Raw genomic sequence first — 27621 nt, 5'->3', positions numbered from 1 at the left:
GGTGAACAGTCCCGGACGAGCGCCACCCAAGGAAATTGCTCAATTTTGGGCGTTTGGTGTAGTCAGTGTTTGTTTTTGAGATCAGACATGCTGACTGTCTGTCTTTCAACTCTGACATCACCCCTCTGACTTCGCCACAGTTGTTCACGGAGGTATGTTCCTGGCCGTAGTTAACTTTCCTATCTGTTGGGGCAGAGGAGTTTCGACAGACCCTCTATTTTCCCCGTAAAAACAAACAAAAATAAACTTTATTTCATTTAAAAGTGTCGAGTTAGCAGAGGGTAATGATTAGCCTGCTGTTAATGGAGATCTCAGGGAAAGCTTTTAATTATACGGGTATGGCTAAAATATATATATTTAAACATGTCATTAGACCTGAATGTACATATTTGCATAATTTTCACGTAACACTGTCAACGGTTGCAACTAACGTGGGTTCATTTTTTTCAGGCGATCACTTTCACTGGAGAGTTACCTTGAGAACGAATTAATGCCAAGGGTATATATTATTATGTTTACATACAATATTCCACATATATAAATACACAACATGTAAATGCATTACTATCAGAATACACACAGCTCACATATCAAAACACAACTAACATATAAATACACTGCCAATGCAACATTTTCCTCATAGACAGCCCAGATCCAGCTGTTTTTCTGTTAGCTGCTGTGATCGGTGGCTGCAAGCCAAACCACTGATCATAATTTTTGCATCACGAAAGCAGATTTTTCTCAGACATGTCTTGTAAATGTTATTTGGCGTTCAGTATTGTTTCTCACTGCTCTGACTAATTTCCAGTAAAGTTGCTCAACAAACTGCCGCGGCGACTAATTCAGTCTGTCCTCGCTTTTTTTTATTTTTCCTTCTAGGGAAAAAGGAAGATGCTGCTCTCCGTGGTAATCTTCCAGCTGCTCTTGGCTCCAGCGCTCACGGTAAACTCCCAGAGGAAAACATAAACACAGAAACAATTATAGCTGCATGCTAAGGGTAGCATTGAAACCAGAGACGCCTGGATCTGTCAATCATTTTAAACAATGCTCATATTTTTTCTTTATCTGACCACTTTGATCATTTCCCATTCATGTGACTTTGAAAAGTTCAATCTTGGCATGTGACACCTGCTTTGGCTGTGAGGCTTCATGTTACTGTTTGATGTGAACCACTGCCTTGTGTCCAGTTGCCCCGTGTGGATCACTGGGAATCCTGGGGTCCGTATGGAGAATGCAGTCGAAGCTGTGGCAGCGGCGTAACCGTGAGAACCAGACGCTGCAACACCTACAGGTATGCCTCCCTATGGATTTTTAATGCACCTACACGAACATGCCTGTGTGAATACAGTTTTTTTCCCCCTTGTATGAATAAAGCTGATTGTGAGCGTCCCAGGCACGGACAGTCCTGGTTTTTGAAAGAATTCCTTGAAGTCGCAAAGGCGTGGAATTGTCTTCCAATCTGCACCAACTGCAGGAAGGAACCCTTTCACATTAAAAGGTCCTCTTTGCTGCTGCAGAGGGTTGGATGAAGAGTGCATATCTTATAGCTCTAGAAAGCAGGAGTGGTTTTAAAGAAATCAGGCATCTTCATCATCAGTAGTTTATGAATTGTCATCAGAAATGTGATAAAGATCCAGATAATTATCATCTAGATATAATTTCTTACCTTTTTTTTTTTTGCCATTGTCATGAAACAATTATTGCGCGATCAAAATAAAGAGGTGTATTTATTAAAGAGTCAAACACCAAGAATGCTGCTTTATTATTTAAAAACGAAAGCATGTTTTAAAGCTCATCCCGGCGGCGGCGGTGGAGTCGAAGCACAAAGTAGCACGAAATGGAAATATTCCATCAAAGCAGGGAGGTGGCGTCTTTGGCAAGCTGTTTCTTTAACGTGTCCGGACAGTTTTCTGCTTCGCCCCGTTTGACATTTGTTGCATTTGAGTGAGGTCAAAGCGTAGGAAAATCTGTCACTTTAAAAGTTTGCACAAGCACAGGTTGGTGATGTTTGACGCGCTGCTGTGAGTTTTCTTGCCACACAATTCCAGCCAGCGACGTGTTTGTGCAGCGAGCCGGCCTGTTTCCTCTTCAGCTGAATGAAGGATGAATTGTTGTCTCTTGTCGGCCGGCTTTTCCCGGATCTCGCCTCCAAACACTATGATTAGACGGCTGTTGACTCGTTCTGCAGGAATTCTGCCCCATCAGTCATTTTAATAGGATATTTCCTGCCCTCCATCCAAACAGTTCCTACAATTCACATTTGAGCAATTCCTGGTCTATAACCATTTTGAATTCTGAGTGATCAGTTATTTTGAGTGAGTACCCTTTTCGCCTGTCATTCCTCGTACGCCTTGACGGCCTTAATGTTTATTTTGCGCTCCCAGGCGAACGGTGAAAGCTGGATGTTGTCGCTGAGTGTTAGGACATGTTGTGGCGTCGGCTTTGCTGCGCTGACGGGAGCGTTTTGTTTTTTTAAGGCTCGAGGGCAGGTTCTTTTCTGAGGAGGTGATTTACAGTAATCATGAGTTATCAGACAGCCAGAATCTGCTCACCGCCGCGTGCGACGACGTTTGCGTTTTAAGGTCAACGGCGATGATGTCAAGGCTTGGCCTTCTTCTAAAGTTTAAGACTGAAAGAGCAGAGTTTGTAAGAAAATGATTTCGAGGTCATGCTTAATCAATTATTCATCACAAATCTTTTGTTGATCATTCATGTTTGAACAGAACTGATGGAGGACACAACTGCGTCGGCCCAGACAAGTCTTATCGCTCCTGCAACATCCAGGTGAACAAATATGTGACTGCTTCTGTTCTGTACTAAACCTCTCTATAACGTTTTATTATCATGTATGTATAGCCTATAAACGTTCTTATCCACGCAGCCTGACTTCATTTTAACCTTGTGATCAACCTCACCTGTCTCCCACTGTTCCATGCAGGATTGTCCGGAGGGTTCCAAGGATTTCCGAGAGGAGCAGTGCTCGCAGTTTGATGGGACTGACTTCCAAGGGAAGCGCTACAAGTGGCTCCCATATTATGGCGGTAAAAAGCAAAGTGAAAGACCAGCTAGTGGGCATCCGATGTGGAAATATATCATCTCATATCACAGCCCTTATCCTAATTTCAACTACAGCGGAGAACCCCTGTGAGCTGAACTGCATGCCAAGAGGAGAAAACTTTTTCTACCGCCACCGCACCGCCGTGGCCGATGGTACACCCTGCCACCCCGGGAGGAGGGATGTTTGTGTGGGCGGAGTTTGCAAGGTAAGCTTTATTCAAGCACTTTTTGTTCATTTCTCTGATCAAAACTGAAATGAACTTCATTTATATTAGTTTTGGTCATTTGTTTAAATCTAATGAAAATAATTTTGAGGGGAAAAAAACAATCCTTTATGCACTAGTTGAATGCACACGTTACAGCTGGTGGACGTGGAACACTTTTTTGCTGTTGATGGTTTCGTCTACGGAGGTCAATCCACAGCAGAATCAACTCCCACATCTCTGCAGGGAAACATCAGTGCGTCTCGGGCACCACCAGCTTTCTTTTTGCTGTAAATCATTCCCTTCTTTTTCCCTGTTCAGCGTCTGGGCTGTGACAACGTGCTGGAGTCTCCTCAGCGGGAAGACCCCTGCCTGCAGTGCGGGGGCAACGGACAGTCCTGCACCCGCGTCAAGAACAGCTTCTCTTTGAGCGACCTGCCGACTGGTAAGCTGCACATTTTGTGACCTGGCAACACACGACCAGATGTTTTCAACCAGCAAATTTCCCTCTAAATCACTGAAATACCGGAAAGATGGTATTAAAGAAGCAACATTTTTTTTATCTCAGGCTACAACCAGATGTTTATCATCCCTGTTGGAGCCACTACCATCAGCATCAGAGAAACAACGGCCTCGCGCAACTACCTGGGTAGAACCAATAAATAACCGGGACGATTCTGTGCTTTGTGAGTGCGATCTCAACTCACAATGGCTTCTAACCTCTATGCATGATCAGCGATCAAGAACCTGCGTGGCGAGTACTACCTCAATGGCCACTGGGTAATTGAGTTTTCAAGGGCGACACCCATTGCTGGAACCATGCTGTACTACCAGCGAGGAGCTGAGGGTGACAGCATCCCTGAAACCATCATCGGCCGCGGCCCCACCACCGAACCGCTTGTTGTCGAGGTAAGGTTGAACATATATTTAGGGAATCATTCATTTATTTTATTCATCTGACAATAACGTGTCACAAGAAACTCAGTCTGAAACAGTTAATAATAATAACCCGTACTGCTTGAATAGAATCATTTACTGCTATATTCAGTCTGTCCTGCAGGTGGCACTAGACTAAGGGTCAAGAAATGTAATTCATTTGTGTGTCCATCTATTTTGTCCTGCCTAATCTTTAACTGGGTCCTGGAAGCAGCAGGGCTTTTCAGGAAATCTTGGGTCATTGGCAAAACTGGAAGATCAGACTGGGATCATTTTCAGAGAATCACCTCAGCCTTTGTAAATCGTGCCCCACCTTTATGTTCAATCTCGTCCTCCCAGCTCATCAGCCAGGAACCAAACCAAGGAGTGGAATATGAATATTATCTTTCGAATGGACGCTCCAGAGAGAGCTACTTCTGGAGCTTTGGGTCCTGGTCTTCCTGCAGCAAGGAATGTGGATTAGGTCAGAGTCTTAGAAAAACACTCTATAGAAACTATTCAAAACGAAAACTGGCCTTCAGGAAAATAAGACATGTTGTCCTCTTCCTTCAATAGGATACCAGTCTCGGCTGGTTTTCTGCACCATCGATAATGAGTCCTATCCCGACTATCTCTGCGCATCTCTGTCGAGGCCACAAACCAACCAGACATGCAACCCCCATCCATGCCCAGAGATCCGCAGGTAAATAAGAATTCATGGGTGAAATGTAATTAAGTGAAGAGTTCAGCAGTTCTACGGCAAAACAGGGGAGGAAACACGAACTCACCTGCAGCGTTTTTGACTGTTGTCGTGACTGTTTGAAAGGATGGCGTACCTGTATCCACCACAGTTGTGGAGATCCTCAGAAACACCCAGAGTATTCAGGTAACCCAGGATCTGGGGCTGTAGTCACTTCTTAGGAAGCTGCAAACACGGGGGGGGGGTTTCCTGATTCCTGATTTCCTCAGCGTACGTCACGTCCTTCACGATCATTCCTGGAAAACAACTTTAGCTGCTAACATTTCAGAGATGCATTGATTGAAATGCATCGATCTCTCGCATCTGTTAGCATCTGTGCATAGCGTGAAGCAATTTTCCTACACGTGGGGTGTGAAGGAAGGTGCGGGGCAACAGTCCAGTTCAGAGATCTCATCTTTGTTGCAGACAACACCCTTTATAAGGAGGAGACCTCTTTGTGATTTGATACCAGATTTCGATCACTCCTCTTCCTTTAACCCCCCCCCCCCAGCATGTGGCCCCCTCGGGCTGATCCCTGAGCTGGGCTGCTGCTCGGCTGCTGTAGCAACCTGTCTGTTAGTAGCGTAGCTGCTGTCGTGAGGTGTTCATGGGTTAAAGGTCATCATGCAGCGTTGGAGCTTGTGTTCATCTCAACGGGACGCAGCAGTGTTGTAGTAAAGGGCCGGGGCTTCACTCGCTGACTCTCTGGTATTTCCTGCTTCTTTTCTTTGATGCTGCTGCTGCTCAGAAATGTGAGATGTTCATGAAGCTCGGGTGACGCCAGCCGCACCCTCATTATCTCCGAGACACCAGAGACGTGTGCGCTGAAGCTGGAGCAGATAAACCGCTAGCTCGTGAGCTGGTCACGCTAGCTGACCTGACTTCCACTCTGTTTCCACTAATCAGTGTCGACTGTATTTAAATTAACCAGGAAGTGGCAAAAAGTGTGTGACAAGTCCTACTTGTGTTTGATCAGATCCGCTGCACACACAAATTTATAAACCTTGGATTTAAAGCTGGTGCTGGATATTTCTTGGCTGTTTCGATCTATGAAACATCCCATAGTAGGAAGAGCGTCGAGTAAACTTTTCTGCTGACCACGCCTTCATGCCCGTTTCCCCAGCTGGAGAACCGGCGAGTGGAATACCTGCTCGGTTTCCTGCGGCGGTGGCTCTCAGGTGCGTCGCGTGGACTGCGTCTCCCATGATGCCTCAGGCCCCCGTGTGGTGGAGGACGCCGTTTGTGCCGCCTCCGCCGCCGCGCCACCGTCTCTGCAGACCTGCAACATGCACAGGTGTGCAGAGTATCGTGCGACTAGATGGAGCGCGGTGAGTAACCGAGAGCAGAGAGGCGAACGGATTCAGCTGAAAGCAAAACCAAAGAATCGGAGGTGAATGGAACGATGAAGCCGCTGTTGTGTCTGCAGTGCTCGGTGACCTGCGGCTCAGGTGAACAGACCAGAGAGGTCACCTGTGTCGGTTCAAGAGGAGTGAGGCTGGAGGAAACATCCTGCAGCACTTTGCTCCTCCCATCTGCGGTCCGACCCTGTCGGATGGCGGCCTGCCCGGCAGAGATCGGCTGGCACGTCGGAGAGTGGGGCCAGGTGAGAGCGGCGGAAGCACAAAGAGCACATTTTATATGGCTATTTATAATAATAATCATAATATTTGGTTATTATTAGACAGCTGGTTCTAATCGCTGTCTCTCCTTTTCTCCCAGTGTTCTCGGAGCTGTGGCTCCGGCTCACGGGATCGCCAGGTGATCTGCTCGGACCCGGAGAGAAACCAGTACCCGGTGGATCGCTGCAACACCCAACCCAAACCCTCCACAGTGGAGCGCTGCAACATTCAGCCCTGTTACAGAGCACAGGGTGAGCACATTCAACACGAGCTCGGAGGGCAGAGTAGTCCATTGGGAGTGGAGTAACTCGGCTACTCTCCAACTAGCGTTCTTTATATTAGCCTGCTGGGATAGATTTAGCCCATTTAAATCTATTAGCAGCAGATTTGATTCTGTCCTCCATCAGCCGTCTGTGGATTCTCCTCTTTGGAGACAGAACCAACTCAAATCATTGACATCACCCACTCTGCTCGATGTTTCAGTGGGGAGGGTATCTGATAGTAACAGTAGGTGTGATTAGTCATTACCCTGCCGTTCCCTGACCCCCCCCCCCCCACCCAGACCTTGTCCCAGCCATAATTATCCGGACCTGATTGACGTGTTTTCCAGGAACTGGATTAAATCTGATTAAAATAGTTTCAAACTACACTCAAAGTGTGCCGGCGGTGGCGTTTCTGGAATGTTCTGGTAATTCTGCATCCCTGGCCTGTCAGGATTATGAGTGCATGTTCGGTTTATTCTGATCCCGTGCCATCTCAACTGTTGCCCGGTTTACGTTTCCAAAATCAAACTGGCTTTTGTTTATTTGTTTGTGTAATTGTGTGTTCTTACTTCGCTTTAAGACTCGGTTCTCCCATTTGGTTTCATCGTAGCCCACAGACCTGAGATCGATGCGTCCCAGACGAACACAGTCCACGACCCTCACGGCTCAGTCCCCGTCCTCCACTGCAGCCAGTCCTATTATGGTTGCTGCCCAGATGGACGGACTTCAGCTGGGGGCCCCCAGGGTCTGGGCTGCCCAATGGCCCAAGCTCCTGATCCACGGCAGCCATCCTGCAGTCAGAGCAGGTATCCCGCTCCCTTGTCTGTGCAAACACTCTCACCAGAGATCGTTTGGCAATCAGTGCGATCATAAAAACAACCCCTGAGTACACAGACTCCCGAGTTCAAATTTTTGGCTCCAGCTTTGGGTACTATACGTGTTTTATTGTCTGTTGCCTTCCTGTTTTGTCTTTCAGCTACGGTTGCTGCCAGGACGGGCTGGCGGCCGCCCAAGGCCCAAACATGGAGGGCTGCGTGGAGGACGTAGCTCCCGCATCCACTGTAAGCAAAGATGCGTGGAATTCTCAGTGTGGGAGATCGACTTCAACATTAAATGGATGCTGTCTGTCCAAAAGCAACAGCTTAGAAAACAGTTGCGAGAATAGATGTTCAGGAAATGAAACTCCAGCTGCTGCCGACTCTTAAGCAAGAAAAACCATCAGCAGCGACTCGAATGGATGTTTTTAATGCAACAATTGTGTGAAAACTAATTTCTTTGATCTAATCCGTCACATCCTGTTCCATCAGGTTGCTTCTCTCCCCACTGAGAATGCGGTTCAGTGTCGTACCACCACCTACGGGTGCTGTTACGACCGCACCAGCCCTGCAGCAGGACCCAGCGGGGAGGGCTGCCCCAACCCGCCCAACCACAGTAAGAGAAAGAGTTTCAAGTCTTTGGACTCTTTATTGATGAAGGATAGGGTAGGAAGAAAATAGATAGAAAAGTTTATGCATGACCTTAAAGTGAGAAAATCTCTCTATTAATAGAAAGCATGTAAATATCCGGAAAGCCTGTCGGTAATTATCCCGTTTCTGCAGTCGAACGCTCCTCCTGCTCTCTGCCTCGTGCTGCCGGCTCCTGCGACTCCTGGGTATCGCGCTACCACTACGACGTCCTCACCTCCAGCTGCAACCATTTCTGGTATGGAAGTTGCCATGGCAACAGCAACAACTTCATGAGCCGGGAGGAGTGCCAGAGGGCGTGCCAGGCTCCTTCAGTGAGCCAGCGGGGCCCGGCGGCGGTCGATCCGGCTCCAGAGCCGACTGCTGGAAGAGAACCCGCCGCTGAAAGGAGCCCATCCGGAGCAGGAGGAGGATCTGGATCTGGCGGATCGCACCACACGGGGCGGGGCGGTACCACCCACAGAGGCGTGGCTGCTGGTAGACAGGCAGTGGCTGCTGCCACTCACGCTCACAGGGGCAGACTTCATCTCCGCTACCGCCGGCCTCCTCCCGCTACTGCCGCGCAACGTGCTGGTCCAGCAGCGAGGTAAGACCCACGAGGATCCAGTCGGCATGACGACGAGCCCCGGCCCCGGCCCCACCTCCACCAGCCTTCCGCCGCTGCTGAAGGAGCCCCGGTGGGCAGGGACTGGGAGTGAAATCAGAATGAAGTAAACCACAGTGTAATACTGAAACAAGCAGGCCGTGTTCAGCTCCTATTTAAAGGTGTCATTTTAAATAATAGTCACTGCTTTTGAACTGAATATTTTGTGCGTTGTGCTTCCCTTCATGCAACACGCTGCGTAAAGTCGCTCGACTCTTGTTCTTGTGATGCCGATGGCATCTAAGTATATCTCTACTTCTCTATGGAGAAGACGCCGCCCTCACGCTGACCCTGATTGGACGCCTCTGTTTCACGCTTCTGGGACTTTTCACCGTCTTATTCCTCTTGTGCCTATTTGTGCGTGCTTGCCTCACTGTTTTTTGTCGCCGCCGTGTTTGTGTTGTCACCTTGGATGTCACTAGATGGAACTAATAAAGGTTCTGCTGTGAAGCCTCACCTCCGGTTGTCCGTGTGTTGTCACCAAATGTCTGTCTTTCCTGATGTCTTTGTAGAAGACAGGTTTGATCTTTTTTTTTTTAGAAGCATTGCTTCTTGCTGGGGACCCACTTTGTGACAGGATTTGTTGTTTTGTTGATTGTTTGTCTTGTTGTCTATAAATGCTGGATCTCCCTCTCTCTCTCTGAGTTTCCTCTGAAGCCAGGTTGTGGGCGATCTTTATGCTTGCTTTGGTGACGGTTAATCAAAATACCCAAAGTTGAGCGTAAAGTGACTTCTTCATCTCCCTTCCATTTTTACTTTCTTCGTTTTTCCAACTGTTTTCTTTCATCCCTTCCCTCCACCCTCCCATCTCCTCCTGCATTCTCAGTTTGACCCTGGGAGGAGTGACCATCGATAAAAGCGACCCCTCTACGGTGGAGGCCTTGGCCGGCCAGACGGTTGTGCTGCCCTGCAGAGTCAGTCCCCCGCCGTCCTCCACTGTCACTGTGGAGTGGAGGAGAGACGGCATCCCTCTTTCTACTCACAGGTTAGGAGGAGCACCTTCTTCGATGGCTTAATATGCTAGGCTATCAGCAGCAGGACGAGGAGTAGGACCCGAACACAGTAATATACAACAACTGGGAGTGACATTAAAGTGTAAAGGAAGGAAGTGATGTAACACACACCTGGCCTTCATTCATACCCATCTGATCCTTTTCTCCAGGCATCACCAGCAGCCCAACGGTTCCCTGCTGGTGGGTCCTCTCACGAAGCTGGACTCCGGATGGTTCCTGTGTGCAGCGACACGGGAACGGGAGAGAGACCACCGCTACATCTACCTGTCTGTCACAGGTAGCAGCCGATCTCATTCTTCGAAGGGGGCCTTGGGTTTAGTGCTAATTATCAGGCTACAATATGGTAATGTGACTTCATGCGAGTAAATATTGTGTCTCAGAGGGATCTTCAAAGCTGACTCCGACCTCCCTGCCCGGCGATGGTCCTTTCCCTCGGTAAGAACAAGCTAATGGTTTCTTTTATTCAACGCTGAAACCTGACATAGTCGTTTCCTTAGTGCTTTCTAATGTCGGATAAATGTCACAGATGTCATTTTTCTGTTGCCGTCATTTCTCCCAGGTTCAGCATCGCGCGGTCGAGCTCATCTTTGCTGGAAATGCGATCTGGACAAACTGCCAGGCTTCCATGTAAGATCATCCCTGCCTCGGTGCTGCAGTCTGTCCACATTCAGTGGACCAAAGACGGACAGATCCCCTCTGACTCCAGGTCAGTGCAACAGCCGGGAGGAAAACGCTGCTCAATGCTGGAAAATCTCAAATCGCTTTACTGGAAAGGAATCTGATTTCTAGTTTATGTCTATTTACTCTATGTGGGCAAGCGGGAGATCTTTAAAGCAACGACCATGTTGCTGTGTTGCAGGTACACTCGTCGTTCTGATGGCACGCTGATCATCAGCCCGCTGGAGTCTGAGGACTCCGGCGTTTACACCTGCACGGCCTCCACCCAGCATCAGCTGGAGCAGAGGCAGCTACAACTCCGAGTGCAGAGTGAGCGTCGCTGTTGAATAACTGCGTGAATGTCTGAGGGCGTTTTTGGTTGAGCAAACATTCCATGTGTAGTTTTTGGTTTGATATATTTTGTCCAGCCGACCTGAGGATCACCACAGCGCCCAATAACGTCCAGGTGTCCGAAGGCAGCACTGCGCTGCTCCCCTGCGTGGTTTCAGGAGACAACGTCACCATCGGCTGGTCCAGGCAGGCAAAAATAATAATAATACAACGAACGCACTGTATTCACACCAAGAAATATAACGTGAAGTAATAAAACAGGCGCTCCTCTTCAACCGCAGAAATGGCGTCCCGGTGCGTCCGGATGGTCGCAACATCCTGACGTCCTCTGATGGCAGCCTGATCCTGAATAACGTGAAGCCGTCGGATGAGGGCACGTACACCTGCAACGCTTACACCGGCATCTACTCCGTCAGCGCCACGGCCGAAGTCAGAGTCACCAAAGACGAGCAACAAGGTGAGATTAGCAGCCTCTGACCCATTCACACAACATGAAATATATGTTTTCATTCAGGCCACCGCAAGGGGATAGAATCCGGCACATGAGCAGTAATTCATCAACGAGATAAAGTAATACTCAGTCCTGTGCCGAAGGGGAGTCTAATAGCCCGACACAGATCCTCACGTTCCATTTATGATTCATTTACTTCACTCAAATGACGTGAAGAGGCTTCTTGAACTCTTCTTCAGGCGCAGATTTGCCGCTTGACTGCGTGGACCAACCCGACCTTGCCAACTGCGAGCTGATAGTTTACGCCCGACTGTGCTCGCACCAGTACTTCACCAGCTTCTGCTGCGCCAGCTGCAGCAGGCATTCACAGGGCAGCGGCCTCGTTCGGCTAGGCTGAAGCAACAGCTCGCCCAGAGACTCGGGGATGGATGGGAAAGGGAGAGGGCGACCGCTTTGGAAGGCGGTGCTTTTGAAAACCAGCGATTCCTGAATGAAAACCGGACTGATGGCTTTGGATCAGGAGGTTGCAGATTGAACGTGTTCTCTGCTGCGATAAGGATTCATTCAATCGGAGCCTCAAAATTAAACGTCTCACAAAACCCCGTAAATTCTACTGAATGTCATGAAGTCGAAATGTTTTAATTTAGATCTCTGCATCATCTTTAAAATAAGTTATTTGCTCGCTGGACCTACTGAACATGTTCTCTGTTTTCTAGAGAATTGTTATCATTAAAAGGATTTAACACGTAAATCCTTCCATGTCTGCTGTACTGCTCTTTTAAACTATATTTTCACTTTTCTAAAAGTTTGCTCTTCGTATTGTACATTTTTTGATAATAAAAATAATATTTTGGTAAAAGTTCCTGGTGTTTTTGTCCATGTTCCAGTTTTCACCACAAGAGGCGCTCATGTTCTCAGAGTTTATTCATTAGGCGCTTCAACCTTGAAAATAATATATAAATAAAATAAAATAAAATATCAAAGGGCTCTGGTCCAACAGAATCTGTCCTCTACACTTCATCAGCTCTGATCCAGAATGGAAGATGACCGTCATACTTGCTCTGGTGAAGATGTTTTGTTTTGTTTTTTAAAGTTTTGGAGATTTTAAAAATTGAATTGGCTTTATTCCTGAGACTACAGAGAATTTGGAAACAATGAGGTTTGAATATTCAGGGTAGAAATCACCGAAACTAATTTTTCGTGCAACTTGGCCCTCTGAGAATGGGAGGTGCACACCCGGATATCCTCTGATGGCTGTCTGGCTCCTGACCTGTTTGCCAGGTATGATTTTTGTCATTTTATATGTTATATGTGGTGGTGGTGTAGAGTGTCGCCAGGACACTCTACACCACGGTCAGGTGGGGCCATCGGTCACTGGAGCACAAATCAGACGGTGACAGCCCCCCCCCCCCCCCCCTGCCAAAAAAGGCTTTTGGACACTGGACCTGCCTGGAATAAGATTGCACGGTTGGTATCAAGTCATTCTGTGGGACACCTAAGACACCATTGTCCAAGGTGTCAGTTTAAGGGCTTGGTTGCTTTCTCGTGCATATTAATGAGCATCACCTAAAATACACAGAACTGTTTTTGTGTGATTGTGGCTATGAAAGCGACCATCTTGATGTGAAGGGGTTTGATTGGTTTTAAAAAGTTTTGTTGTTTATCACAGCTGGAGCCTCGAGGCAGAGGTTGGATGGCGGACGTGTTTGAAGTTGCATTTGATGACGGCAGCCGTCAGAGGGCGAGGTCAGTATATTAGCGTTCCAGTCCTGGAGGGACTGGGACGTCTCCTCCGGGCCTCGTAGCCTGTTTAGAGTGTCGTGTAATTAAGGACAGAGTCACTCAGAGGATCACAGGACACCAGGAAGCGATACTGGTTTGCATGTGCATCCAGATGTAGAACAGGACTGGAAAACTAAGAGTCACACACCGAGGTGTTTTATCATTTAGTCCCAATTAGGAAACTATTTACACATTTTTCGTGCATTTCGAGGCTTGAATGAATCGTTTCAATTGAGGCCTTCAAAGGTTTGCTGCCAGTCAGGTTCGTCAGAAACCTGCAGGTGAAACGTTACGGTTGATTCAGGATTCAGGAAAACTAATTTCTCAAGTTCGGTCAGAGCCGGTGCCGATTGGCCGAGGCCGCTCGCGGTGACGTCTCTCAGCAGAGCCCTAGTTACAGTCGCCTGTCTCGGGTTCAACGCTCATGCACTATTCATCGCTGTATCGCATCACTCCTGCTCAGCTTCAGACGGGGACGATTCTTTTCTGCACAGCTTCAGAGAAAAGTGGAAAATATTTCTGTACAGTTGTTTCATCAACAGTGAAAATAGAAGGAACCTCTGAGCGCGTCGGAGAACAAGCATCGCTTCCTCGTATGGTTTGTATCTTAAATTTAATCCATCTGCAGCATCTCAAGAGAAGATTTTACAAGCAGCTGTCTGGTATTTTGGCTTCTTTCTGTTGCATTCTGTAGAAATAGTTTGTGATTGTTTTTAGTTTTTTTATTCATTTCTAAAGTCGTTTATTTTGCTGAGCTCCTGGTTTCATGTTGAGAGAAATGTGTTTCAAAAGGTTTGGGGTTCAACTCAACAATCCTAAAAATATGACTTAAAATAACCAGAAGAAAAACAGCCAGGAATAAAATTCCACCCGTGAATTTTTAAAAATGATAATCGCAAAGGTAGAGAATTATTATTATTTTAAATAATTGAAACTATGCAAAATGAAACCCAGTGGGTTAATAATTATTTTAGGTGTATTGTTTTTCATAGTGCATGTGAAACCTATCCCGGTTAATTGATGTATTAAGGACAACTGACATGAATAATTTAAAACTCCTTTTGAAGCTCAACCAAGGTGTGGTGGCTGTATAATAAGTGTTCAATGTTTTACATGCTCAGAATTATTTACACTTTTTCCAATTGTTCTGCAGACTTAATTATTTTTAAAAGTACAACAACGTAAAAACGAGCAAATAATATCAAATTAAAAAAAAGATTCTGAATAAATAAAAGAAGTGACTACATATTGATATTGATTTATATAACTTTTGTTAGCATCCTGTCTGGATTAAAAATGCATTTGTTTGATAAAAAAAAAAAGAAATTATACACCAGGAATAGAAAACGATTTTAAAATGAATTTTACGCGAATAAACATCTGCAGCGAATGAAAACAGCCTGAAATGTAAAGTGTGAATCTGTTTCTGATCCGTTTCAGAGACGTTTGAATCATGAAGCGCAGCAAACACCGCGGGCACAAGGACGACCGGCACGGAGGTGACGTCAGATAAGAAGTTCAAGATGCTCGGAAGTTACATCTATAGTTACTGAAGCCAAAGAACCAAAACGTTGTTTTTATTCTGTAAAACTCAAATGTGTATTTGGACCTATTTAATGAATACTGCAGTGGATTAAATGGCATTATGGTGTAATTATAATATATCAACTTTATTTGCCTTTTAAATGTCTTTCCATTTTCATCTGTCCTATGTCACAAAAAAATTCCCTAATTTGTTACCATGGTTACAAAGGATGAAGTCTCCCGGGTTATAGCTCATCTGTAAATAGACCTTTGATGATCTCTTTTCTCACCATGTTGCCCTGTCCTTCACCCCTTTGTCCTCCAGACGAGCCAGCTGTCCTGGAGACGGAGAACCTGGACCGTCAGGGCATGTTCATGGGCGGAGGCCCAGATCCCGACGCCATCTCAGTGGCCTCGGTCACAGCCGTCACGACCAACGTGTCCAACAAGAGGTCGGGGGGATGAATCTAAACGCTTCCATTGCTGCTGTTCATCGTTTGAATCTTCATCGTGTGTCTCGTTCTTTGCCCTCTTCATTACTTTCGCGCTCTTCATCATCGCCTTCGTCTTCTTTGCTCCTTACAGGTCAAAGCCAGACATAAAAATGGAGCCCAGTTCTGGGAGACCAGTAGATTACCAGGTGAGTTAAGTCTTGACCCTTTTTTATTTTTGCCCCATGCCGATGGTTTCCCTTCTGACTCGCGTGTGGTTGAATCCCAGGTCAGCGTGACGGTGATTGAAGCCCGGCAGCTGGTGGGACTGAACATGGATCCAATGGTTTGTGTGGAGATTGGAGAAGAGAAGAAATACACCTCCATGAAGGAATCGACCAACTGCCCGTACTACAACGAAGTCAGTAATTGTTTTTTCTGTCAAAGATTGAATATATTTTCTACCCAACAACATCGTCAGTGACTCTTTTCTCTTTCCAGTATTTTGTGTTCGACTTCCACGTACCTCCAGACGTCATGTTTGACAAAATCTTGAAGTTGTCTGTAAGTTACTTTGACGTAAATCTGATTCATGCAACGCTACAAGACATGCGTTTGATGCTGCGGCGTTTATTTCCCACCCTTCAGGTAATTCACTCCAAAAACCTTCTGCGTAGTGGAACCCTGGTTGGAACCTTCAAACTGGACGTGGGAACCATCTACTCCCAGCCTGGTACAAAAAATACAAATTTAGATCACTTCACAGTCAAGGATTTACGATATCGTAACAAAATCCTCCCGCTTTATTCTGCAGACCATCAGTTTCACCACAAGTGGGCTTTGCTATCCGACCCTGACGACATCTCCTCTGGTTGTAAAGGCTATGTTAGATGTGATGTTGCAGTTGTGGCCAAAGGAGACACCATAAAGACTCCACACAAGTCCAGTGAGACAGACGAAGATGATATAGAAGGGTAACTAAATTCTTATTGCTCGTGATTCATCCTGAAACTAGAAGAGCACTCCGAGAGCACAGACCTCCGCCAAGCAGCACCCTGCATATGACTGGGTCAGTAATCCAGGATCTCTTCTGGATCATCACCAAAATGTAGTAATCTGTTCCTGGTAACATTCCCAACATTTCCTGAGCCATCCAGAACCTTTTGAGCTCTCTGGCTAAGGGACGGACGCCTGCAATTCCATAACCTCCATCTCGGTGGAGGTGAAAATAGGATTTGTCAGGTTTATTTCACAAGTGGTCTGCGCTCTGAATGATGTTCTTTCGCTCTAATTTCTTGGTCGAGGTTGTTGCTAACCAGTGTCGGGTTGAGGAAGCGTTATCTGGAGGATTATATGTATTTATGTGGGGATTTATAGCTTTTACCCTCAGCTATTTCTCACAATACTAAGCTTCATAATGAGGTATCTCAATTGACATGAATGTTCTTAAAAAGCTGTCAATAATAAACATGTCTTTGTTTTTAATATATCCGATCCTCTTCCGGTTTCAGCAACCTTCTTTTGCCAGACGGCGTTCCCGCAGAGCGGCAGTGGGCCCGTTATTATCTGAAGCTCTACCGGGCCGAGGGACTCCCCAGGATGAACACCAGCATCATGGCTAACGTCAAAAAGGCCTTCATCGGAGAAAACAAGGACCTGGTTGATCCCTATGTTCAAGTACAATTTGCTGGGCAGAAGGTCAGCAAAACTCTGGATCCCAGTGAGGTGAAGGGATGTGACCCCTGCCGACGGTTCTCATGGTGGCGTTGTGTTGCAGGGGAAAACGTCCGTTCAGAAGAGCTGCTATGAGCCCATCTGGAACGAGCAGATAGTCTTCACTGAGATGTTCCCGCCGCTGTGCAAACGCATGAAGATCCAGATCCGCGACTCAGATAAAGTGAACGATGTTGCCATAGGAACGCACTTCCTGGACTTACGGAAGATTTCCAATGATGGAGACAAAGGTGAAGTTCTGAGATGTGATTTGGATCATCGGTTTGAACGCGTTTGCTCCTACAGATCTGAACAAGAAGTTTACAGGCGATTCAATGTTTGTCCCCCCCCCCCCCATCAGGTTTCCTTCCGACTCTGGGACCAGCCTGGGTTAACCTGTATGGCTCCACCCGTACCTACACTCTGATGGATGAGTACCAGGAGCTGAACGAAGGCCTCGGCGAGGGCGTGTCCTTCAGGGCCCGCCTGCTCATCAGCCTGGGCGTAGAGATCCTGGACGTGTCTTCGCCGGACATTTCCAGCTCCACAGAGGTGCAGGTGGAGGGTGTTCCCAACATCTCAGAGGTGGGTACCGCCTCGGATGGGCAGTCGTGCGGGGAGGAGGATTGTTTGGGGTCCTGGTGAATTATTGATCGTATTTCTTTAGCACCCCTGGTGAATGAAACTTGTCGTTTTCACAGACCGCTACGGGGAAGGTTGAGGAGTTTTTCCTCTTTGGCTCTTTCCTGGAGGCAACAATGATTGACAGAAAGATCGGAGACAAGCCCATCAACTTCGAGGTCACCATAGGTACCTTCTCTTCTCTGTCTTCATCTCAACGAGAAGCCAAAGAACCAGCAAGTTCACATCTTTGCAACCAGAGACACATTGTGTTTGTGCCAGGTTACTACGGAAATGAGGTTGACGGGGTTGCCCAGCCAAAAACCAAAGGGAAGAAGGATGGCGATGAGGAGGAAAGTGAACTGATCCACAACTCCAGTGAGGAAGAAATGGACGATGATGGTGGCATGACTTCAGTGGCAATGACGCCTCCCATGAAACCAGTCGTCACTGACAGGTCAGAGCATAAATCAGACAATGATGGAGTGACCGTTGTACAATCTGAAGTTTTATCTATGGTTTTCCCTTTTCCCTTTGTAACATACTGTGTTCCTTATTTCCAGAAACTACTTTCACCTGCCCTATTTTGAGAGGAAGCCGTGTATCTTCATCAAGAGCTGGTGGCAGGACCAGAGAAGACGGCTGTACAACGCCAACGTAATAGACAACCTGGCAGATAAACTGGCAAGTCGCCCCAGATCACTAATAACTAGATAGCATTCATGCAAATACGGATGTACCAAGTGACGTCGTCTTCATTGGCTGCTGCAGGAGGACGGCCTGAATGACGTGCAGGAGATCATCAAGACAGAGAAGCCCTACCCTGAACGCAGGCTGAGAGGCGTCCTTGAAGAACTCAGCCAGGGCTGCAGGTCTGTGGCTGCAAGCAAACTGGACACAACCAAGTCCAACGTCTTCGCCTCTGACCGTGCTCCACTTCTTTCAGTCACTTTCTTACGCTGGCAAACAAGGACCAGAGCCAGTCGGGTCGAACCAAGCTCGACCGGGAGAGACTGAAGCTGTGCATGTCGGAAGTGGTGCGTCGATCTTTGAACCCTACTTGGTGATTCTTGGTGTTTAAACTTTTTTTCTAAATGCGGGGCTGTGTCTGGATTTAGGAGGCCATCGGTCAGCAAGCAAAATCCATGAGGTCGCAGGTGAAGAAGAGCACGGTGAGAGATAAAATCAAGCTGGCTCAGAACTTCCTCACAAAACTGCGCTTCCTGGCCGACGAAGTAAGATTGACGGCATCATGTCTACCAATCAGAGGCAATCCTGCTGGTTGTTGCTTGATGGGAGTGTTCTTCCTCATCGCAGCCTCAACACAGCGTTCCTGATGTCTTCTTGTGGATGATAAGTAATGGGAAGCGGATCGCGTACGCTCGTGTTCCCTCCAAAGACATTCTTTATTCCGGTGTAGAGGAGGAGAGAGGAAAGGACTGCGGCAAAGTCAAGACTATCTTTCTGAGGGTAAGTCACACAAAATATAAAAAGATCATATCCCCTTTCATCCAGTGCTCATTTAGTGCCGGTTCACCCTTCATCTTTTGCACTCACGCTTCATACCCACCTCTCAGGACATTTTCCCTACGTCCAGCTTCTGTCACCAATGCTTTGTTCCTTGTGTTCCACAGATCCCTGGTAAGAAAGGTTTTGGGCCAGCAGGCTGGACGGTTCAGGCCAAGATTGAGATTTATTTGTGGCTGGGTCTGAACAGACAGCGTAAAGACTACCTGAGCGGCCTACCCAACGGATTTGAGGAAAATAAACTGTCTCGAGGACCTGGTCTGCCATGCTCCCCGCCCATCAGCCTCACCTACATGAGTAAGACCATGAACCCGTTTTTGTCTGGACCCTTCTTGTTAACCCTTCCTCATTTTTCTGATCATCTGTATTGAAACACTTTATCCATATACAGTGAAACAGATTTTCCAGCTGAGGGTCCACATGTACCAAGCTCGCAGCCTGTTTGCTGCAGACAGCACAGGTCTGTCCGATCCGTTTGCAAGAGTCTTCTTCTCAACCCAAAGTCAGGTCACTGAGGTGAGCTGGCTCCAGAGGCTTTTCAGGAAGTGAGCCACGAGGGCAACGTATTCTTACCTACATAGCTATGTTTTCTTACCAGGTGCTGGGGGAGACGCTGTGTCCAACGTGGGACCAGCTGCTGGTCTTTGAGAATGTGGAGCTGTTTGGAGAGGCCAGCGAACTGAGAGACGACCCTCCAATAATTGTCATTGAAATCTATGATCAAGACACAGTGGTAAGGATTGTTTGAAGATGGCAATGCGAGCAAAACACTTTGCATCTTTACAGCTTCGGTTTCCAGGTTTCTGAAGCATTTCAAAATTGAAGTTTGTACTTTATCTAACCACTCCCAATTTGATGAAAAGTCAAATCCGAAAAGCCAATCCGAAAAACTCTGGTTGGACACCTGACTTTCATCACAGTGGGAATGATCTGAGCATATTTGGCTGTTTCATTTTTGGAACGTCTGGTCTTCCTCTTGATATTTGAGTTTACATAAGTCACTTAAAGAGACTAAAACCTCTTTTACTTTTACTTTTTGGGACATGATATATTTGAAAGAATGCTTTTGCTGACTGTCCATTTTATATTTGTTTCTGGCATTAACGCCGTCATTTTGGACGACCCCTCTGGATAAGTAGAGTGTGCATTCTGATGGCTTGACATGCTGTAGGAGGAATGTGTGCAGACTAGATTCCATTGAAAGGCATGCAAGAGGAATAAGACTCGCTGATGGATTTATCCCTGTTGCATTCCTTGAAGTTGAATTTGTGCTTCTTCTTTTTTAATGGTACCAACAGAGAATTCGGACTCTTCATAACCACTAACTGCAAGGGAGGTTTACTAAACTGTCAAGGATTATATAAACGCACTGTTTTGCAGTTCACTGGTTATTTTTAATTGGCTTTTGCTTTTAAAAAAACTAACAACTCTCATCCATCTTGAAACATGAGCGACTGAAGCCATGTTTCAATAGGACAAACAATGATGATGCCGACGACGTAATGTTAACACTGATGGACTGGTCAGCTGCGAAGACCACTCTTTCAAATAGTCCACTCTTTTAACGGTGGGTAACGATTAAGGTTTCCTTTACCCCCCCCCCCCCCCCCCATCCTTCCAGGGTAAAGCTGACTTCATGGGCAGAACGTTTGCCAAACCTGTGGTCAAAATGGCCGACGAGCACTACGGTCCCCCGCGCTTCCCTCCCCAGCTGGAGTACTTCCAGATTTACCGGGGGAACTGCAGCGCTGGAGACATGCTGGGGGCCTTTGAGTTGCTTCAGGTTGGGCTGCCAGTCATTGTGAGTGCGACTAAAGCGCTCAGATCACACTGTAAATAAATGATTTCTTGTGATAGATTGGCCCAAACGGGAAAGCCGATCTGCCTCCCATAGACGGTCCAACAGATATGGAGCGGGGCCCGATCCTGCCCGTCCCCCTGGGGATCAGACCTGTGCTCAGCAGATACAGGATTGAGGTGATTTTGATGTGGGCTAACATTAATAATAATAATGCATTGGTTTTATATAACACTTTATATTGTGCATTCACTCCATACTTGGTGGTGGTGAAGCTACTGTTGTAGCCGCAGCTGCCCTGGGGTAGACTGACTGACAGAAGCGAGGCTGCCATCGGCCCTCCTGACCACCACCGGCATTCACTCGCTCGCTACATTCACACGGGCAATGTGGGTGAAGTGTCTTGCTCAAGGACACGACGACAGTGTACACGTGTGTGCACACTCAGAGTGGAATCGAACCGCCAACCTCTCGATCATAGGACGACCCACGCAACCACCTGCGCCACCAGTAAAAAAATAGGAGGGTAAAGCGATAGACTGAATGTCTGTCTCTCTCAGGTTCTGTTTTGGGGTTTGAGGGACCTGAAGAGGGTGAACCTCGCCCAGGTGGATCGGCCTCGCGTGGACATAGAATGCGCCGGAAAGGGAGTGCAGTCGTCCCTCATCCCAAACTACAAGAAAAACCCCAACTTTGGCACCCTCGTCAAGTGGTTTGAAGTGGTATGCTACTTAAATCATTTCATATTCGATAGCTCCTAATAAGTATTGATGATGTTAGAATGACAACAACCCAAAAAAACAGCAACAACTGAGAGACACAATAGTCTTAATGAAATAATGTTTGTGTGCCAGGACTTACCCGAGAATGAGCTGCTGCACCCGCCGCTGAACATCCGTGTGGTGGACTGCAGGGCTTTCGGACGCTACACTCTGGTTGGGTCTCACGCCGTCACCATGCTGAGGAAGTTCATCTACAGGGCAAGAGACAAGCAGGCCAACAGCTGGTCCACCACAGGTATGCACTGAAACCAGAGGCGTTAAGGCCAGTCGGTAGAGCATCCGTCCCTCCCGTCCTGCTGATGTCCTCTAGCGCCTAGCGCAGGTTTTGTTCTAATGCTAAAATTCTTAACAAACGATGCGCATGGTGATGATTTGTTTAACTTTCAGAGGAAATAATAGTCGTTGGCATGGAAACTGAGCCAAGCTTCAAGAAGATGGACACTGTGGTCAAACTAGATTCGGTAAGTTTAAAGGAAAATAAATGTCATCCCACGTTGGTAGAAGGATGTTGAGGATGGAACTCGCAGGAAACAGGGCTAGAGGTCGACCCAGGAGAAGATACATGGACGTAGTGAGGGAGGACATGAGAGTCGCTGGTGATGGGGAGGACAATGCAAAGGACGGGGTGAAGTGGAGAAGGTTGACTTGCTGTGGCGACCCCTCACGGGACAAGACAAAAGGAGAGGAAGTTTTATCTTTATTGTCAAAACAAACTATTGATCAGATGGCAGTTCCAACTCTGAGGCAACCTTCACAGACTTACTGTGGCAGAACAGGCCTAGATCTCCATCAGGGCTCGATCAACTCTCCTGAACCAGAAGACCCAGAATAGAGACTCCGGCAGCTCGGAACCATCTAGATTAGATAAAGTTGTTATGTTTTCAGCAGGCCACAGCCCAGCGTCACGGCTTTCTACAAAGCTATATTGGTGCTCGTCTTTAAGGATTGGATTATGTACCCTAACAGTTGCTTAAAGACCTGTACAGACGAATATTGTCTCGTTATCAGACATTAAACAATCTGGTTTTCCACCCAGGGCTCTGACGCTGTGGTTAAAGTTGAGGTAAGCAAAGTAACACTTAATGAATCAAAACTGGAGGATTTTTTTATCCACTCATTTATTCAGTTGTTTGTTTTTGCCACTGAGAGCATGTGTTTGTCCACAAAGGATGATGATAAGGATGGAAAGGGAAAGAAGAGGAAGAGGAAGAAGGGTGATGAGATTGAGGATGATGAACTGGATGAGAGCATGTTGGACTGGTGGTCCAAGTACTTTGCATCCATTGACACTTTGATGGAGGTGAGTTGTCGTAAGTATTTCGGGGGGGGGGGGTCGATGAAGCCGTTTGTTATTCCAGCGTCTTCCTCCAGACCCTCAAAGCTCAAGAAGCTGCTCTGTCAGACTCGGAGGACAAAGACGATGCGGACGTTGCAGATGGTGGAGGTAAGACGTGGGAACGACGCCACTGTTTTCTGATGTCATACATGAAGTAGTAGTTTTAGAGGATGGCTCACCCATTTATGCTTTGTTTTTAAAGTTTCGCTTCAACGAATGCCTCTTTTACAATCTCTCAGTCCTGGAAGGATTTCTTGTTCTTAATGACAAAATGCCGCACATTGAGCGACGCTTCGGAGGCTGCCTTTCGCATTTGAAAGTTTGAAAATGAAATATTCAAATTATTAAACAGAACGGTTTATACAAGCTTTCTGTCGGCAGGATGCTGTGACATCCCCAATGAGCTTTATACCTCAGCGGTGCACAGCTCATTGGTCAACTTTTAAAGGCTGGGCGTGGCAACTTTCGTGTTGAATTCATGTCTGGGTGCTCTGCTCCCTCTTCCCTCCATCCCCGACGCTGAATCCCTGTCCTCAGAAATCAAACTTGAGGACTCTCCTGTGAAAGGCTCCAAGAGAGGAAAAGGCAAGAAGAGGAAGTTTCCAGAACCACTGGAGAAGAAAAAGCCTAAGCTGGATGAGCTGAAGGTAGCCACACCAGTCATACGGTCGCTAGGAGATCCAGGAAGAAGTTTAAAATAGAATAATGCTTGTGTTCTGATTCAAGGTGTACCCGAAAGAACTGGAGACTGAATTTGACAACTTTGAGGACTGGCTCCACACTTTCAACCTCTTCAGGGGAAAAGGAGGCGATGATGACGACCAAAATGTACTGGACGAAGACAGAATCGTTGGAAAATTCAAGGTAGGGACAGAATGTTTGAATCCGTCTGTCCTCATTTACATCGGTTATAAACACCAGTTTGACCGATTAGCTCGTTGTCCCCCTCAGGGCTCCCTGAGCATGTACAAAGTGTCTGACGACTCGTCCAGAGAAGCGAGCTTCGACTCCAACATGGGAACGTTTCAGAACGTTCCACACAACGACCCCATTAACGTCCTCGTCCGCATCTACGTCATCAGGGTACGTGTCCCATGTTGATGAGCTATATCGATGAGATTATTATTCATGTTCAAATCATCCTGTTGTTTTTTTTGCTAGGCAACTGATCTGCATCCAGCTGATATCAACGGGAAAGCCGATCCGTACATCGCAATCAGACTGGGAAAGACCGAGATAAAAGATAAAGAGAACTACATTTCCAAACAGCTGAACCCTTTGTTCGGAAAGCAAGTAGAAATGCTTATTATTATTTGACAAATTCTTGTCGAGTCGCTAACTGGCATCCTGTGACCATTAGAATGCGAGTGTGTTAGATTTAGTGAAGGCTGACAGCAGGTGATGCCCCGGTTTAGTTAAACCTGATTTACAGTGTTAATCTCAGTTAACTTCTCTTCACATCTACAATGGCATCTTCTAGATCCTTTGACGTGGAGGCCACGTTCCCGATGGATTCCACCCTCACTGTGTCGATCTACGACTGGGATCTGGTGGGAACCGATGATCTGATTGGAGAAACCAAGCTGGACCTTGAGAACCGTTTCTACAGCAAACACAGAGCCACATGTGGCATCGCATGCAACTACGCCATGTAAGACTGACTCCTTTAGCGGGGATGGAACAATAGTGTTTTATTCTTACTTGATTTGTGTTTTTGTTTCTGTAGCCATGGTTACAATGTGTGGCGGGACCCAATGAAGCCCACCCATATCCTGGCTAAGCTATGTAAAGATCACAAACTGGACGGGCCTCACTACGGCCCTGCAGGACGGGTGAAGGTGGAGAACCGGGTCTTCATGGCTCCGACTGAGATCGAGGATGAAAATGGTTCAAACTCTTTAGCTTCTCCCACTGAGTTAAAGTAAACATTGAAAAAAATCTACGTTTCTGGAAGATTCCACTCCTACACTTGCTCTAATCTTTCCAGGTGCAGCACTGATTTATCTTGATGAAGTCAAATTAGTGTTAAAGCATATGGATGGTGTGATTTGTCAGGCTTGAAGAAGCAGACAGAAGATCATCTGGCTCTGACCGTGTTGAAGCACTGGGAGGACATCCCACGGGTCGGCTGCAAAATAGTCCCAGAGCACGTAGAAACGAGACCCCTGCTCCACCCTGACAAACCGGGCATTGAACAGGTACGTGGCTTTTGGCAAACTCCACATTTTAAATTGAGTCAAACTAAACTATTTAATCTATTTGCCTTCCTACTTTGTGTTTAACTACTTTCAGGGGAGAATTGAGTTGTGGGTGGATATGTTCCCTAAGGATATGACAGCACCCGGACCCGCTCTGGACATTTCACCACGGAAACCAAAGAAGTACGATCTGGATTTAAAACTCTTGTAGCAACTTTATAAACTGGATGATGCCTTTTGAGCTCTTTCCTAAATGAATTTTAAGGTTAGAATTCTGTATATTTTTGATTTTATAAAGCTATATTTTTGCTAATGTCTAGGTTCGAACTGAGGGTCATCATCTGGAACACTGACGAGGTCGTTCTGGAGGACGACGATATCTTCACCGGAGAGAAATCGAGCGACATATTTGTGCGAGGGTAATGATGCGACCTGTTGGTGCAGGAGTGCTAATTTATCGCTGCATTTTTGCACACAGCTAGACCACAGCAAATCCACGATAAATGAAATTATGCACAATGTATTAATGAATCTGTGGCTTACTTTGCCTTTATTAGCTGGTTGAAGGGTCAGCAGGAGGACAAGCAGGACACAGATGTCCACTATCACTCCATCACAGGGGAGGGAAACTTCAACTGGCGCTTCCTCTACCCCTTCGACTACCTCATGGCTGAAGAGAAGATCGTCATCTCCAAAAAAGAGTCAATGTTCGCCTGGGATGAGACCCAATACAAGATCCCCGCTCGTCTTAATCTACAAGTGTGGGACGCTGACCACTTCTCTGCAGATGACTTCTTAGGTGCATCAGATTATCAGTTATAAAATTGTTTTTATTAATATGACGTTATCGACGTTAACGCCATGAAGTTAAAACAGATTGTGCTATAACATGAAAGCCTTGCTTCCAATCAGAGGTCCTGACGTGCAAAGTTTCCCTCAGGATAGCTGCCACATTGTGTAGTAACTCGCCTGCTTAAAATGAGAGGGTTTCCTGTGAGTTAAATGAAGTCTCTTCACAGGTGCAATCGAACTGGACCTCAACCGTTTTCCACGTGGTGCAAAAACGGCCAAGCAGTGCACCATTGAGATGGTGACAAACGAAGCCGAAATCCCCGTCGTCTCCATCTTCAAGCAGAAGCGGATTAAAGGCTGGTGGCCGTTTGTGGCCAGAAACGAAGAGGATGAGTTTGAACTCACGGTGGGTCCAAAGGATATTTCTTTTGTCATGACGAATATCAAAATTGAAAATGAAACGTTTCTACATGTGTCAGAGTTTTCTCCTTTCAGGGAAAAGTGGAAGCAGAGCTGCACCTTCTGACCGGAGAGGAAGCTGAGAGGAGTCCAGTCGGTGAAGGACGTAATGAACCGGATCCACTGGAGAAACCCAAGTATGAAGGGCAATTTGTTTTCACCCACTGCCTAAGATTTATCGCCATTGTCAATTTGTAATTTTCAAATAGATATATATCATCCTCCGGCTTGGTTATGCTTCACTCTCGCAAAACGGGATGGAAAAAACTAAATTAATTCAATAATTACATTTATAATTAAAGACATCACAAAATGATAAGATAAATCAGTCAAAAATAAAACATTCTAAAACATGAAACGGGAAAAAACATAATAAAAAATACAACCCAAATATGGAATTTCCCAAAATGAGACTTGATCCTGAATCAACTACCGGTAGGTGGTTTTTTAAGAATTGTTTTTCTCTTATATTCTTGTGTTACTAATGTGTTTTTTTCCTCAGCCGTCCAGATATCGCCCTCCTCTGGTTCCTCATCCCCTTCAAAGCTGCGAAACACCTGGTGTGCGACCAGTACAGGTGGCTGACCATCAAGATCGTCACTGCTCTGCTGCTGCTCGCCATCCTGGCCCTCTTCCTCTACAACATGCCCGGCTACATGGTGAAGAAGATGCTGGGCGCCTGAGATTCATCCTGGATGGCACAACAAGTGTTTTTTTTTTTTTTTTGCCACTTGGAAACTTGACATGGCTAAAGTAGGAGGAGCTACTGCTCATATAATTTCATAGTGATTGTTAAGTATGGTAAGTTACATTTATCACAGACAGAAGAAGTCACAAAGTGCTTCACAAAAGAACAATTAAATACAGATTTAAGTTAAGTTTACTGTGCTTGAATTGTTGCTGTTCTTTGTACTGCTTGAAAACCTAATAGTGTGCATTATGTTCTGACTTTTGCCCTGATTTTCTGAATAAAGCACAGCGACAAGCATTTTGATCATTAAGGCAGGCGTCATACCTGGGGAGGCTTCATTTTCCTTCCAAGGTTCCTATTAATTCTTCTCATGTGACAAATATTAATTTGTGGGAAATACTGCCTTTCGGTTGTTTGAACTTGTCTTTTTGTTTCTCACAGAAGAACAGATATTTGTTTTTAAAAAATGATGACAATGTAATAAAAACAAATGCCCAACGTTTAAAGAAACTGAAGAAAGTGGGAATCCATCAATGTGAGAAAACCACACATTTTTCTGTATTTAACAGGAGCTGCATTTCCGTAGCAGGGGC

At 46.4% G+C, this 27621-nt stretch overlaps 2 protein-coding genes across 2 annotated transcripts; both read left to right on the top strand.

The window, feature by feature from the left end:
* Nucleotides 1–891: 891 nt before the first annotated feature.
* paplna (papilin a, proteoglycan-like sulfated glycoprotein) lies at nt 892–10354 on the top strand. Its single transcript, XM_068752143.1, has 22 exons — nt 892–942; nt 1188–1291; nt 2724–2784; nt 2939–3041; nt 3133–3263; nt 3582–3705; nt 3829–3909; nt 3997–4169; nt 4536–4659; nt 4752–4878; nt 5002–5061; nt 6038–6242; nt 6341–6517; nt 6634–6784; nt 7407–7602; nt 7773–7857; nt 8104–8227; nt 8395–8573; nt 8665–8936; nt 9729–9887; nt 10065–10192; nt 10296–10354. The coding sequence occupies exons 1-22, from the start codon at nt 892–894 to the stop codon at nt 10352–10354; spliced, it is 2874 nt and encodes a 957-aa protein (XP_068608244.1).
* Nucleotides 10333–27020, top strand: LOC137907618 (otoferlin). The gene is made up of 45 exons (XM_068751971.1): nt 10333–10350; nt 10475–10621; nt 10775–10902; nt 11001–11109; nt 11205–11385; nt 15008–15132; nt 15266–15320; nt 15401–15532; nt 15613–15675; nt 15760–15844; nt 15926–16085; nt 16623–16809; nt 16889–17075; nt 17186–17409; nt 17526–17634; nt 17728–17902; nt 18009–18129; nt 18217–18317; nt 18392–18482; nt 18564–18680; nt 18763–18915; nt 19080–19269; nt 19364–19488; nt 19571–19705; nt 20594–20755; nt 20830–20949; nt 21331–21492; nt 21625–21787; nt 21940–22013; nt 22589–22624; nt 22721–22852; nt 22924–22996; nt 23426–23535; nt 23615–23752; nt 23840–23971; nt 24050–24177; nt 24369–24539; nt 24615–24775; nt 24944–25086; nt 25181–25269; nt 25407–25505; nt 25644–25885; nt 26106–26284; nt 26374–26474; nt 26840–27020. The coding sequence occupies exons 2-45, from the start codon at nt 10512–10514 to the stop codon at nt 27018–27020; spliced, it is 5859 nt and encodes a 1952-aa protein (XP_068608072.1). The 5' UTR covers nt 10333–10350; nt 10475–10511.
* Nucleotides 27021–27621: the final 601 nt, after the last annotated feature.

This window comes from Brachionichthys hirsutus, chromosome 18, assembly GCF_040956055.1.
Source record: "Brachionichthys hirsutus isolate HB-005 chromosome 18, CSIRO-AGI_Bhir_v1, whole genome shotgun sequence".
NCBI classification, from domain to species: Eukaryota; Metazoa; Chordata; class Actinopteri; order Lophiiformes; family Brachionichthyidae; genus Brachionichthys; species Brachionichthys hirsutus.
The sequence above is the reverse complement of the archived record's forward strand: the minus strand, read 5'-3'. Positions and strand labels throughout refer to the sequence as shown.